The sequence below is a fragment of the Dendrobates tinctorius genome, unplaced genomic scaffold (genome assembly GCF_039654945.1).
Source record: "Dendrobates tinctorius isolate UK_male_01 unplaced genomic scaffold, ASM3965494v1 ptg000029l, whole genome shotgun sequence".
NCBI classification, from domain to species: Eukaryota; Metazoa; Chordata; class Amphibia; order Anura; family Dendrobatidae; genus Dendrobates; species Dendrobates tinctorius.
Window position 1 is genome coordinate 9799352 of NW_027361697.1, and position 12534 is coordinate 9811885.

Below are 12534 nucleotides of genomic sequence, written 5' to 3' on the forward strand. Positions count from 1 at the left end.
GCTTAAGCCTGTACATGTCCGGGCCCGTCTGAAGTTTGCTAGAGAGCATTTGGATGATCCAGAGGAGTTTTGGGAGAATGTCCTATGGTCTGATGAAACCAAACTGGAACTGTTTGGTAGAAACACAACTTGTCGTGTTTGGAGGAAAAAGAATATTGAGTTGCATCCATCAAAAACCATACCTACTGTAAAGCATGGTGGTGGAAACATCATGCTTTGGGGCTGTTTCTCTGCAAAGGGGCCAGGACGACTGATCCGGGTACATGAAAGAATGAATGGGGCCATGTATCGTGAGATTTTGAGTGAAAACCTCCTTCCATCAGCAAGGGCATTGAAGATGAAACGTGGCTGGGTCTTTCAACATGACAATGATCCAAAGCACACCGCCAGGGCAACGAAGGAGTGGCTTCGTAAGAAGCATTTCAAGGTCCTGGAGTGGCCTAGCCAGTCTCCAGATCTCAACCCTATAGAAAACCTTTGGAGGGAGTTGAAAGTCCGTGTTGCCAAGCGAAAAGCCAAAAACATCACTGCTCTAGAGGAGATCTGCATGGAGGAATGGGCCAACATACCAACAACAGTGTGTGGCAACCTTGTGAAGACTTACAGAAAACGTTTGACCTCTGTCATTGCCAACAAAGGATATATCACAAAGTATTGAGATGAAATTTTGTTTCTGACCAAATACTTATTTTCCACCATAATATGCAAATAAAATGAAAAAAAACCAGACAATGTGACTTTCTGGATTTTTTTTTCTCAGTTTGTCTCCCATAGTTGAGGTCTACCTATGATGTAAATTACAGACGCCTCTCATCTTTTTAAGTGGTGGAACTTGCACTATTGCTGACTGACTAAATACTTTTTTGCCCCACTGTAGATAAGCATGATTTTAATGGCGTCTGTTTAGTAGCAGGGGAATTACCCCAGGTGTCCCTCAAATAAATTGCCCTATTGAATATGGGTCATGCAGTAAAATAATACTGTAAAAACATCATGTTTACCTATGAAGAAGACCTCGAGCATAAGTGCCGCACTCACTATTACCACCCGCTATTTCCTTTGTGAGCCTCTATAGTTTCTCCTGTTTTCTCATGTGAGGAGTTTTTGTAGCTTTTTTTTACCTTAAGAGGTTTTGAATAATTCCAGGGAGGAAAATATAAATTGCATATCACTACAAGTACACAACATCAAAAAGTCACCAAAAACTCATTGTATGAACGTAGCCTAACAGCACACATGCAGATCCTGTGTGTCACTGACAAAGCCCTGAGATCCGCAGGCATTTCCCAGCAGTAAGGGTATGAGCACAAGACAACTTTTCCAGGTGGAGAATCCATCATGTTTTTCAAACAGAAGATGCTTCAGAAAACTCTGGTAGTTTCTTCCTGAAGAGTCTTTTCTGCAGTTTTTTTTCAGTTTCTTCAGCATTTTTCCAACGGTTTTGACCATTGCTGTTTTTTTCAGATGTTTTTTTCCATGGTTTTTGTAATGTCTTCTTAACAGTTGTTTTCCGGTCATCTTTTTTTCACTCTATTAAATAATGAAGAAACCGCTAGCATTTTCTTAAGTAACAAAATTATGGTAAAAAGCGCCAATTGACATCCAAGCGTCTGTGGGCATATTTTTAGCTTTCCCTATGATTTACATTATAAAGTACACAGCATCTTCCGAGGGGAGAAAATGGACGTCACCGCTTTTAACCGCGTGACATTTCTAGAAACCTGAAGCTGTGAAAAGCCTGAACACATGCACCGAAAGTCATTTATACATAAAAAATGCTTATGTTTATTCTTTTCAGGTTTTTCTAACAGGTTTTTGAGATGGTTTATATGGTGAATATCTGCCTGATAAAGACGTCGTCTTATGCTCAGACCCTAAGGATGGTTTCCTACTTGTAAAAAAAACTCCTGTCACAAATGAAGAAATAATACAACTAAAATACAATTATTTTCATTTAGATTCAAAGCTTGAACTTGACTTTATTTTTCTTTCTTCTAATCTCTTAATAGGAAAAGCTTACATGTCATCTTGATGAAGTACTTGGAACAGATGCAACAATTGTAAGACAACAGAAAACAAATTAAAATGTCACAGGATAATGTTCATAGTTTACACTGTGTTATACAGGGTAGCGTCTTCAGAAGATTCAGTTTCACTTCTTATTTAAGTAAAAAAAGTAAAAGATTGGAAAGAAAAATCTGCCTGGAAAAATAGTACAAGTAATACAGAATTTGAGTGTTATTCCCAGCTGTTTTGTTGGCATCAGCTGGGACTAAAATCTGTCTTGAGAAAGTGTATGCGAAAAGAGAAGCAAGAGGGAAAATCAAATCTTCAATTTTTGGAAATTTCAAATAAATAAATGGAGACACCGCTGCACGTACAGCCACCTCTCCACTGACCGCAATGCACGATAGCGCCCCCCGCCATTCCAGAGAGAGATACTTGTCTGCAAACTACTCTGCTAATACAAAGGTATTCCAATAGATTACATAATATAGGTATAAATGGCCGTCAAAAGCTCCTAAGTGGGACAAAAGACGTAAGAAATTATATATATATATATATATATATATATATATATATATATATACACACACGCAAACAAAAAAAGCAGAGCCTCAATTTTTCCCTCAATATATAATAACTTTAATTTTTAAAATGTTATAAACAGCATTATTTATTGAAATAATTAAAAAAACATCGTGGGGACCCCTCAATTTTAGAGAACCAACCTTGATGCAGCTGACAGCTGAGGGTCACAGCCCCCAGTTCTGTTTCGTCTGGTTGGTTCATAAAATGAAGGGGACCCCATGTCGGGTTTTCATTCATTCTTCTCTCCTGCTGGCAGAGCAGGAGAGAAGAATCACAGCCATGGTCAGCACCAGCCGCCGGGGACAGCGCTTACTGAAGTGCTTCTTCCCGGCGGCAGTCCGTGAGCACGGAGGACAGTGTAAACTGTTCTCCATGTGTCCATGTTAAAACGGACATGTCTCCGTGTTTTGCACGCGGACACATGGTCTGTGAAAACATGCTGACATCTGCATAGACCCATTCATTTGAGTGGGTCTATGTGTATCAGTGTCTCCGGTACGTGAGAAAACTGTCACTACACGTACCGGAGACACTGACGTGTGAAAGAGGCCTTATTGTGGATTCTACCACGCTTCTATAATATACCATGTGTATGTTCTCTACATCCTGTAATTGATAACACATCCAGTCCATTAAGAAAACAAAATTAAATAAAGCTTTAAACAATATGTTTTTGTTTTGCAAAATTGAAATCAATGCGTACGGTATACTTGTATTAACCCATAGAAAGAATTCCAAATCTAAATTATGAATCTGAAAGTCCGAATTTCATTTATGTATTCATGAAAGCTTTTATAGCTAAGTCAAATAATAAAATAATGATTAGAAAATCTATTTGTTAGTCTGAAATGACTGTAAAATATTTATACATTTGTATCCCACTACAGGAAGATATTGGTGGAGATGCAGCAAAGGCTGCAGAACATGCTGGCAGCGTTGTTCTCAGACTTACTGTAAGTTATTTATTTGTTTTTTTTTTGTTTTTTTAAATACTATGAATATGGATACATTTTAGTTTTTCAGTATAATTTTTCCAGTTTTACATAAAACAAGCAATAACATCTAATACATCTGATAAGTAAATGACTATTCATTGAGACATTTGCCAGCATAGACTTGGCTTGTGCTGAAAGGTGAATGCAACAAATAATGATGTCATCTAAACCAAAGGGCGCTAATACTTACACGATGTAACCCTGGGTGTAATCCTGGCGTTACACATAAGATAACTGCCCACTAGACGCCTGTCTACCCATAGAGAAGCCCTAAATTCCTTTGGGTTAATTTTTGCTGTATATGTATTGTGTTTTTATAACCCCAGTGTGATGTATTGTATAATAATTATAGGGCATTTTTGGTGCAGATCTGCCATGTTTAAAATTACATTTGCATACCCTCAAATATATAGGGTATGTCCTGTTATTTTGAGATGATTTACCAAAATTGCTTTGAAATGCTGGAAAATTTGTGAAACTTAAGAAAATCTACCGCATTTTGCTGTGAATTTGCAGCAGCCGCAACAATAAACAACAGCATGACCACTATATTAGAATATAACCTGAGGCCATTTCAGATTTGGCAGATTTGTTTCTAATCCGCACTGAGGCCGGGGTCAGAGGATCATATATTTGGATCCATTATGTTAATGACACTTTGCTCAAACTCTGCTTCAAGTTTCATCCGAGTGTCACCTTAGTGTGATCCAATTCTCTCGCATGAGAAAATCGCAGCACAGATGTAGAGAATATGGATTTAGTTTCTCCATCTTCTCCATTGTCTGAGTCTGCGGAAATGGGACTGCACTCGGAGGACATCTGAGTGCAGTCTGATGTTGTACACGCCCCCATAGACTTGAATGGGTGAGCGTGATCCGAATGGTGGATCTACTCGCAGCAAGCATGCGGTTTGAGAAAAAAATGCAGATCTGCAGTGCCGCATAGATTAATATTTGGCTGAGTGCTAACACCGGATACGCTCATGTTAGCGAGATCTAAGGCCCACAAAAAAATTCAGAAATTACATTGTTTTCCTTAACTGCAGCAAAGCAACTCTATTTTTGACACAATTTTAGAATCACAGCAAAACTGTGCCGTATGATCTGTGTCTTATGAAAATCACAGCAAACAATGTGCAGTATTGCAGCAATTGACAAATTATTACCATATCCTGCAAGGTTGGGGTGCAGCTGAGATATCTGAAGAATATGCCTGGAGCGCTTACCAGCATGCAGGGTCCAGTGGAAGAGCCTGACTGATAGATGGGCTTTCTGCCCGGCATGAAGCTGCTGTGTAAGAATCTAATTGGTTTTTTGCTTTATGCTGCTTAGGCCACATTCACATGTTCAGTAGAGTTGAGCAACTTTGGTCAGATCGGGTTTCATGAAACAAAATTTGTTTCAGATAAAACTGGTCCGACTAGGGCAAAAAAAGTCGGAGTTTCGTCCGAAACCCAACCCCAATGCAAGTCAATGGGAAATAAAAGTCGGCATTGAACGGATGATATTCCCCATGAAACAAATTTTGTTTCATGAAACCCAATCCGACCAAAGTCGCTCAACTCTAATGTTCAGTATTTGGTCAGTATTTTACATCAGTATTTGCAAGCCAAAAACAGGAGGAACAATCAGAGGAAAAGTATAAAAGAAACACGTCACCACTTCTGCATTTATCACCCACTCCTGGTTTTGGCTTACAAAATCCCATCTGCAGCTGCTGCATCCTCTATCGTTACATCACATTATTATCAATTGATATTAAGCTTCCAATACATTTTCCTTGGTTGCTGCTGATGAACTCTGCAATTTCCATCTGGCTCAGTAATCACAAGATTGGGATGAGCTTGAAATATATTCAGCATTAATAATCAGCATTCATATAGTAATAAACAATGACATTCAATCAGGATAAATTCTCCAGTTTTAGGAAATCTTTATACTATTGCCAACCTGATCTACTCGCTCTCTGTCAAATGTTTTATACATAAGATATATATACCGTATATATATATATATATATATATATATATATATATATAATCATTTTGTATGTTCTTTAACATTGCAGGGAGGACTAGGGTTAAATGAAGCTGCTACAGACCTGTTGTGCCAATTGGTAAGGACATAATTATACACGGAGACTGTATTTTTCTGGTATCATAAGTATTTTTTAACTAAACAGAAAAAAGGAGTGATGCAGCGTGTAATATATTGAAAGAATGTACTTAATGGGTCTGTGAACTTATTAATTGGAATTAAAGGGAACCTGTCAGCAGGATTGTGCACAGTAACCTACACACAGTGTCAGGTCGGCGCCGTTATACTGATTACAGTGATGCCTGGTGATGAAATCTGTTGTTGTCTAATCTTTATTTTCAGTTTTCAGTAAATGATAAGCTCGTATCCCGGGCGGCCTGTGGGGGGGTCTTCATGTGGTGCTCTGATTAGGTATTGTTGTGTATGGCTTATGACAGGACAATGATCCCTCACTGCCCTCTATTTTACATAATGAATATTATATATATTGTAAAAAAAAAAAAAAAATCACCTGCAGCAGGCAAGCGGCGGTGCCTGTGCTGCAGCCTGATCGCATGTGTAATGTGTTTTAAATTGTTTTATTTGATGATAGAAGTAAATTTAAAAATAAAAGTCTCCTAGATAGCGGCTATCTGCGATCGCTGATAGATGCTGCAGTGTAGGCGCGGACGGCGCCATCTTAGCGAAGACAATTTTTTTTTACGCTAGCAAGATGGTGCCACCGGCGCCTGCACAGTAGCATCTGCCGGCGATTGGCGATAGCTGATACCCAGCGGCACTATCTTAGAGGAGGCATTTTTTTTTTATTTATGAATTTACTTATATCATCAAATAAAACAATTTAAAGGGAACCTGTCACCCCCTCCAGGCGTTTTTACGTAAAAGAGCCACCTTGTGCAGCACTAACGCTGCCTTCTGTCAAGGTGGCTCTTTTATTTAGCGTCTCTTCCACCGCCAAAATAATCGTTTTTAAAATTGGTCAGACATACCTGATATTTGTCAGGAGGGCAGGTCTTTCCCCCCTGGACACAGACGCCTCAAATCCATCAGTCATGTCCAGCTTTTGAATTTGGTGCTGCCTCCTCAGCGTTCATTTATTTTTCTCGCACCTGCGCTGTAATATTCTTTTCAGTGGTGCAGCAGGACCTGTGATGATGTCAGCACCGTGTGACCAGTAGGGGCGGAGCTCAGCAAGCATTGGTGCCAGCAGGACCTGTGATGACGTCAGCACCATGTGACCAGTAGGGGCGGAGCTCAGTAGAGCAGTAGGTGCCAGCAGGACCTGTGATGACGTCAGCACCATGTGACCAGTAGGGGTGGAGCTAAGCAGGGCAGCAAAGCAGTAGGCACAAGAAAAAGAAATGAATGCTGAGGAGGCGGCGCCAAATTCTAAAGCTGGACATGACTGACGTATGTGAGGAGTCTGTGTCCAGGGGCGAAAGTTCTGCCCCCCTGACAAATATCAGGTATGTCTGACCAATTTTATAAATGATTATTTCTGCGGTGGAAGGGATGCTAAATAAAAGAGCCACCTTGACAGAATGCAGCATTAGTGCTGCACAAGGTGGCTATTTTACTTAAAAACTCTAGGGGGGTGACAGGTTCCCATTAATGTACATTACACATGCGATCATGTTGCTGCGCAGACACCGCCGCCTGCCTGCTGCAGGTGATTTCTTTTTTTACAATAAATATAATATTCATTATGTAAAATAGAGGGCAGTGAGGGATCAGTGACCTGTCATAAGCCATCAGTATGAATACCCAAGCAGAGCACCATATGAAGACCCCCACCAAAGGCTGCCCTGGAGCACGAGCATATCATTAACTCAAAACTGGAAATAAAGATTAAACAACAACCACAAGACGGATTTCCTCACCAGGTATCTCTGTAATCAGTATAACGCCGCCGACCTGACACTGTCTGCAGGTTACTGTGCACAATCCTGCTGACAGGTTCCCTTTAAAGGGGTGGAAGCACATTCTGGCCTCTGATTCATTGACTGTGTATGAACTGACAAAGATAGCGGAGTACATTATACATGTGTGGCCTCCACTCCATTCCACAGGGGCACCTCAGAGCACAGGACTCTCAGGATTAGGCCGGGATCACACATGCGAGGAAAACGGCCGTGTCTCGCATGTTAATACCCGGCAATGCCGCCAGCCTCGGGAGGAGCGGGTGGCCACATAGCAATACATGGAGCTGAACGCTCCGCTCCCGAGGCCGGCAGCAGTGCCAGGTATTAACATGCGAGACTCGGCCGTATTCCTCGCATGTGTGATCCCAGCCTTAGGGCGGTTTCCAGTTGTAGGCCCAGTGATCAAGAAGTTTTAACCTGTCCTGTGGATAGTTGATAACTTGCATAGATGGGAATAACTGTTTAATGATAAGAACATAATACAGAGGAATAAGATAAAGTAACATTATGCTAAAATATGTGAGTAACATTTTTTTCACATCTCTTTAAGTGTTCATGTATTATTCAAGTAGAGGAAAACCAAAAAAGAATGTTTATGTAAAATGCATCATTACTGGGAAAAAATGACATAATGATTGTTATGTTTTTCCTTTCACAGGCCGGAGGTGTTTTGACTTCAGACTGTTTGGCTGCAGCTATTGCGGTAATATCATTAATTACACATATATGAGCATATATAACAGTGTTAATAATGTACATATAAATGTATTTATAAATAAATATATGTAAATAAATAAATATAAAGAAAAAATACATATATATATTTCTACATATACAGAGAGATATGCATATATCTATATACAGGATTTCTAGATAGATCGTAGATATCTCTACATACATTCATTTATAGAAACATTGAAGTGTGCATTATTAACACTTTTTTTTATATGTTTATATATTAGTAGAACATATAACTTTCGATATTAACCTGCTCATCAACATATAATATGCTGAATATACTGTATTAGCCTATTATATTTATGCAGCAATGGGCAAAGCAAGTCTCTTGAGGATTGATGAAAACTAATTCATAACTGCGGTAAATTTATTTTCAACTCCCATATATCGAATTATAAAAAAAAACCCAGGATCAATGAAAATTCTTTTTTTTCACAGTTTTGTTTACTTTTTTAGTTTTTGTTTGCAAACAGAAATTGTTATTTGTGAAACCTTTTAGGATTCATATTATGTATTTCCCTTCACATTTATTTTCTAAACTCAAAATGAAAATGACTAATAACAATTTTTTGTTTGATTTTTTTTTTTCTTTAAATTGAAGACGAAACTTCCAGCCGTGATTACAGCTATAGACGATACATTTTGTAAGGTAAGAATGTGAATGGCATGAGGAAGAATAAGATTAAAGAAGTTACAATTTAGATTAGAAATTAGATTTAACAAATTAGCTAATCTGAGTTACACCTTTGAATTCCCCCCCCTTCTATATAGGTCATGTGATCCAAAGTCTGACCAGCAGTCCAGCACATACAGTATACTAAGGTCTTTTCCTGGCAGCTATTGTCTCTTTTTCCAGCCACCCAGCTTTGTCCTGCCTGACCTTTTATATGTCCTTACTACTGTCTAAAATAAAAACTGGCTTTCTGTCCAGAGTAACCAATCACAGAGCAGATTATGTTTTGCATTCTGCTCTTTAAAAATGAATAGTGCCCACAACAACCAATCGCAGCACAGCATTCAGTCTACAAGAATAGAAAAAAATGAAAGCTGTGCTGTGATTTATTAGAAGCAGCAAAGATATAATTACTTCTAAATAGTTTTTATTTTAAAAAGACTCACAAATCTGCCAATATAATGTGTGCCATTATATAAGAGAACAGTGATATCACTGATCTGCATCACATAGGAAACATTGTAGGAAACATTTTAATAGAGACACTGCTATATGCAGAATATAAGATACACTGCGAATGCTGTATACATCATATACGATACACTAAGACTCTGCTATATATATGACATATGATGAACTGAGACTGCTATATATACGACATAGGATACACTCCGATTCTGCTGTATACATCACATAGAATACATTGAGACGTTGCTGTATACATCATATAGGATACACCACTGAGACTCTGCTGTATACATCACATATGAAACACTGAGACAATTCTGTATACCTCACATATGAAGCAGACTATTCTGCATACATCACATATGATACACTGAGTCTCTGCTGTATACATGATATAGGATACCCTGAGACTCTGCTGTATGAATAGCACTGAGACTCTGCTGTATACATCATATAGGATAGAGTGAGACTCTGCTATATATATGACATATGATAAACTGAGACTCTGCTATATATATGACATAGGATACACTGCATTTCTGCTATATATATCACATAGAATAGCACTAGGAGACTCTGCTGTATATATCATATATGAAACACAAAGACTATTCTGTATATATCACATGATACACTGAGACTATTCTGTATACATCACATAGGATACACTGAGACTCTGTTGTATACATCAAATAGGATACACTGAGACTGAGACACTGCTATATACAACACATAGGATACACTGAGACTCTGCTGTATACATCACATAAGATACACTGAGACTCTGCTATATACAACACATAGGATAAACTGAGACTCTGCTGTATACATTAGAGGACAACAGTTCTATGTTACTGATCTGTCACTGGCAACCATTAGATGGCAGCAGGAACAATATGATGAGACCCATGCATTATTGGAATGTAGACTGAATTAGGCTGGGGATAGACATCGATTTTGACTGTGACACAGGTCATTGTACATTGTAGCACAATCAAGGTACACCATTTACTTGTATTGTGCCACAATATATGATAACACAATTTGTTACTGCCAAAGAGTTGCCATGCAGACCCAGCCAAAGGGAAACCATATCAGAGATTGAAAGAAGGAATCAAGATGACAGACAATCCAAACCTGGCACATCTACCAAAACATATATAAACAAGCCATTCACAAAAAGTACTACATTATTCTCTAAAGGGGTTTTGGGTTCTAGAAAACCCATGTCCTCTGGTTGCAATTTGTTTTCTAAAAACAAACTGTTCCTTTCTCACCTTTTCTCGCCCCCGTCACTGAAACCGGAATACTGCCGGTGGGAACAAAGTTCATTTTCTCCCAACAGCGTACGGCTAAGTGAGGGCACCGGGCAGGTTAGTAACACTATTAGCCTACAGATTTGCCCCATATTTCAGATTAATAGTGCTTTTTCTGGTGATAGGTTCCCTTTAACCAGATCGTCATATCACACAAAATACATAATGAATAACAGTTACCACATGTCTACTTTATATCTGCATCATTTTTGAAACATCATTTTTTTTGTTCGGACGTTAGATGGGTTAAAAGTTGATCAGCAATTTCTCATTTCTGCAACAAAATTTACAAAACCAATTTTTTGAGGGACCGCATCACATTTGAAGTTACTTTGAGGTGCCTGCATGACAGAAAATACCCAAAAGTTACATAATTTTATAATCTGCACTCCTGAAGGTGCTCAAAACCACATTTGAGAAGTGTATTAACCCTTCAGGTGCTTCACAGGAATTAAAGCAATGTAGAAGGAAAAAAATAACATTTTACTTTTCCCCACAAAAATGTTACTTCATTCACAAATTTTGCATTTTCACAAGGGTAACAGAATAAATTTCACCATACAATTTGTTATGCAACTTCTCCTGAGTATGGTGATATTCCATGTTACAGAACCACTCAGCACCCAGAATATGTTGTGCAGTTATATGTATATATAATAGGTTCCATGTGAGATGCATGTCCCTAATGTATCAGCATGTCCGCCCTCCCCCCACCTTTGTAGTTCCCACAGTAAACATCTGCAGGCTCCGGCCACCTGCGGCTTTTGTAATGCATGTCTGGCCTGACGCTTGTCTATTGGCCGGCCCTCTGTATCTGTGTGATATATTCTGTGTCCTGTGAGTAAAGTGTGTTCAGACTGGAAATACATGGAGAAGCAGTGATCTTTTATATGCGCCCATGCACTCAGAGGAATTCCAGCCAGCGTCCTTCATTCAGACTCCAGCCAATGCAGAGTGGACCTCCGAAAACACGGGGTGGTACTGAAAGAGGTACCCCAGCTTGGATGACCCGTTACACCAGTGGCAGCCATCGGGACTTGATACCCCTTCTACAGGAGGAAAGGAATGAATGGAAAATAATTACCAGAAGTTAAGAGGACTACATTAAAAGACCTGGTGGAAGCCCGAGGGTTGATCGCCAGCAACAAAACAAAAGCGGATTTGATAGCAGCCATCATGGAACACGACAGTGCAGCGCCCCCCAATGTGAATGTGGAGGAGACCGAATTCCAGAGGGAGGTAAAGGACAGACTGGCGTTCTATGGCCCAAACCCTGCAGTAGAGATCATACGAGAGGTGATGGCTGATGTGCGTACTGATCTTAAGGAAAAGATGGCCCGAGCGGACCAGGATAGAGCTAGCCAAGATGGAGACGGCAGAGCGGATCAAAGTGGAGCTGGCCAAGATGGAGATGGCAGAGCGGAGAGAGGAGAGTCAGCGAGCAGGGGGAGCTCTGGCCTTCGACCAGGTACCTTCAACAGTAAGCCACAAAAAGATCCAGTACAATGCCTTCCGACAGTTGGGGGAGGCAGAGGAAGACATTGATGGCTTTCTGCAGGACTTTGAGCGGCAGTGTGCCCTTCATCAAGTAAAGCCGGAGGAACGGGTTCAGATTCTGGCCAGCAAGCTGACAGGCCGGGCAGCGGACGCCTATCGCACGGTACCTGATGAGGACTGTATGGACTATGAGTGGATCAAAGAAGTGATCTTGGCCCGGTATGCGCTGACACCAGAGGCATACCGCCAAAAGTTCTGCGGACTTATAAAATGCGTAACCGATACCCACGCTGAATG

The 12534-nt window shown here is 39.8% G+C and overlaps 1 protein-coding gene across 1 annotated transcript in view; it reads left to right on the forward strand.

Moving 5' to 3' along the window:
- Window positions 1-12534, forward strand: part of LOC141085801 (ranaspumin-like) — a 54921-nt gene that overhangs the window by 6721 nt on the left and 35666 nt on the right. Inside the window, exons 5-9 of the mRNA XM_073571366.1 lie at window positions 2010-2060; window positions 3480-3545; window positions 5655-5702; window positions 8204-8248; window positions 8885-8932. Coding sequence (XP_073427467.1) covers window positions 2010-2060; window positions 3480-3545; window positions 5655-5702; window positions 8204-8248; window positions 8885-8932 — 258 coding nt within the window. The remainder of the gene's footprint in view (window positions 1-2009; window positions 2061-3479; window positions 3546-5654; window positions 5703-8203; window positions 8249-8884; window positions 8933-12534) is intronic.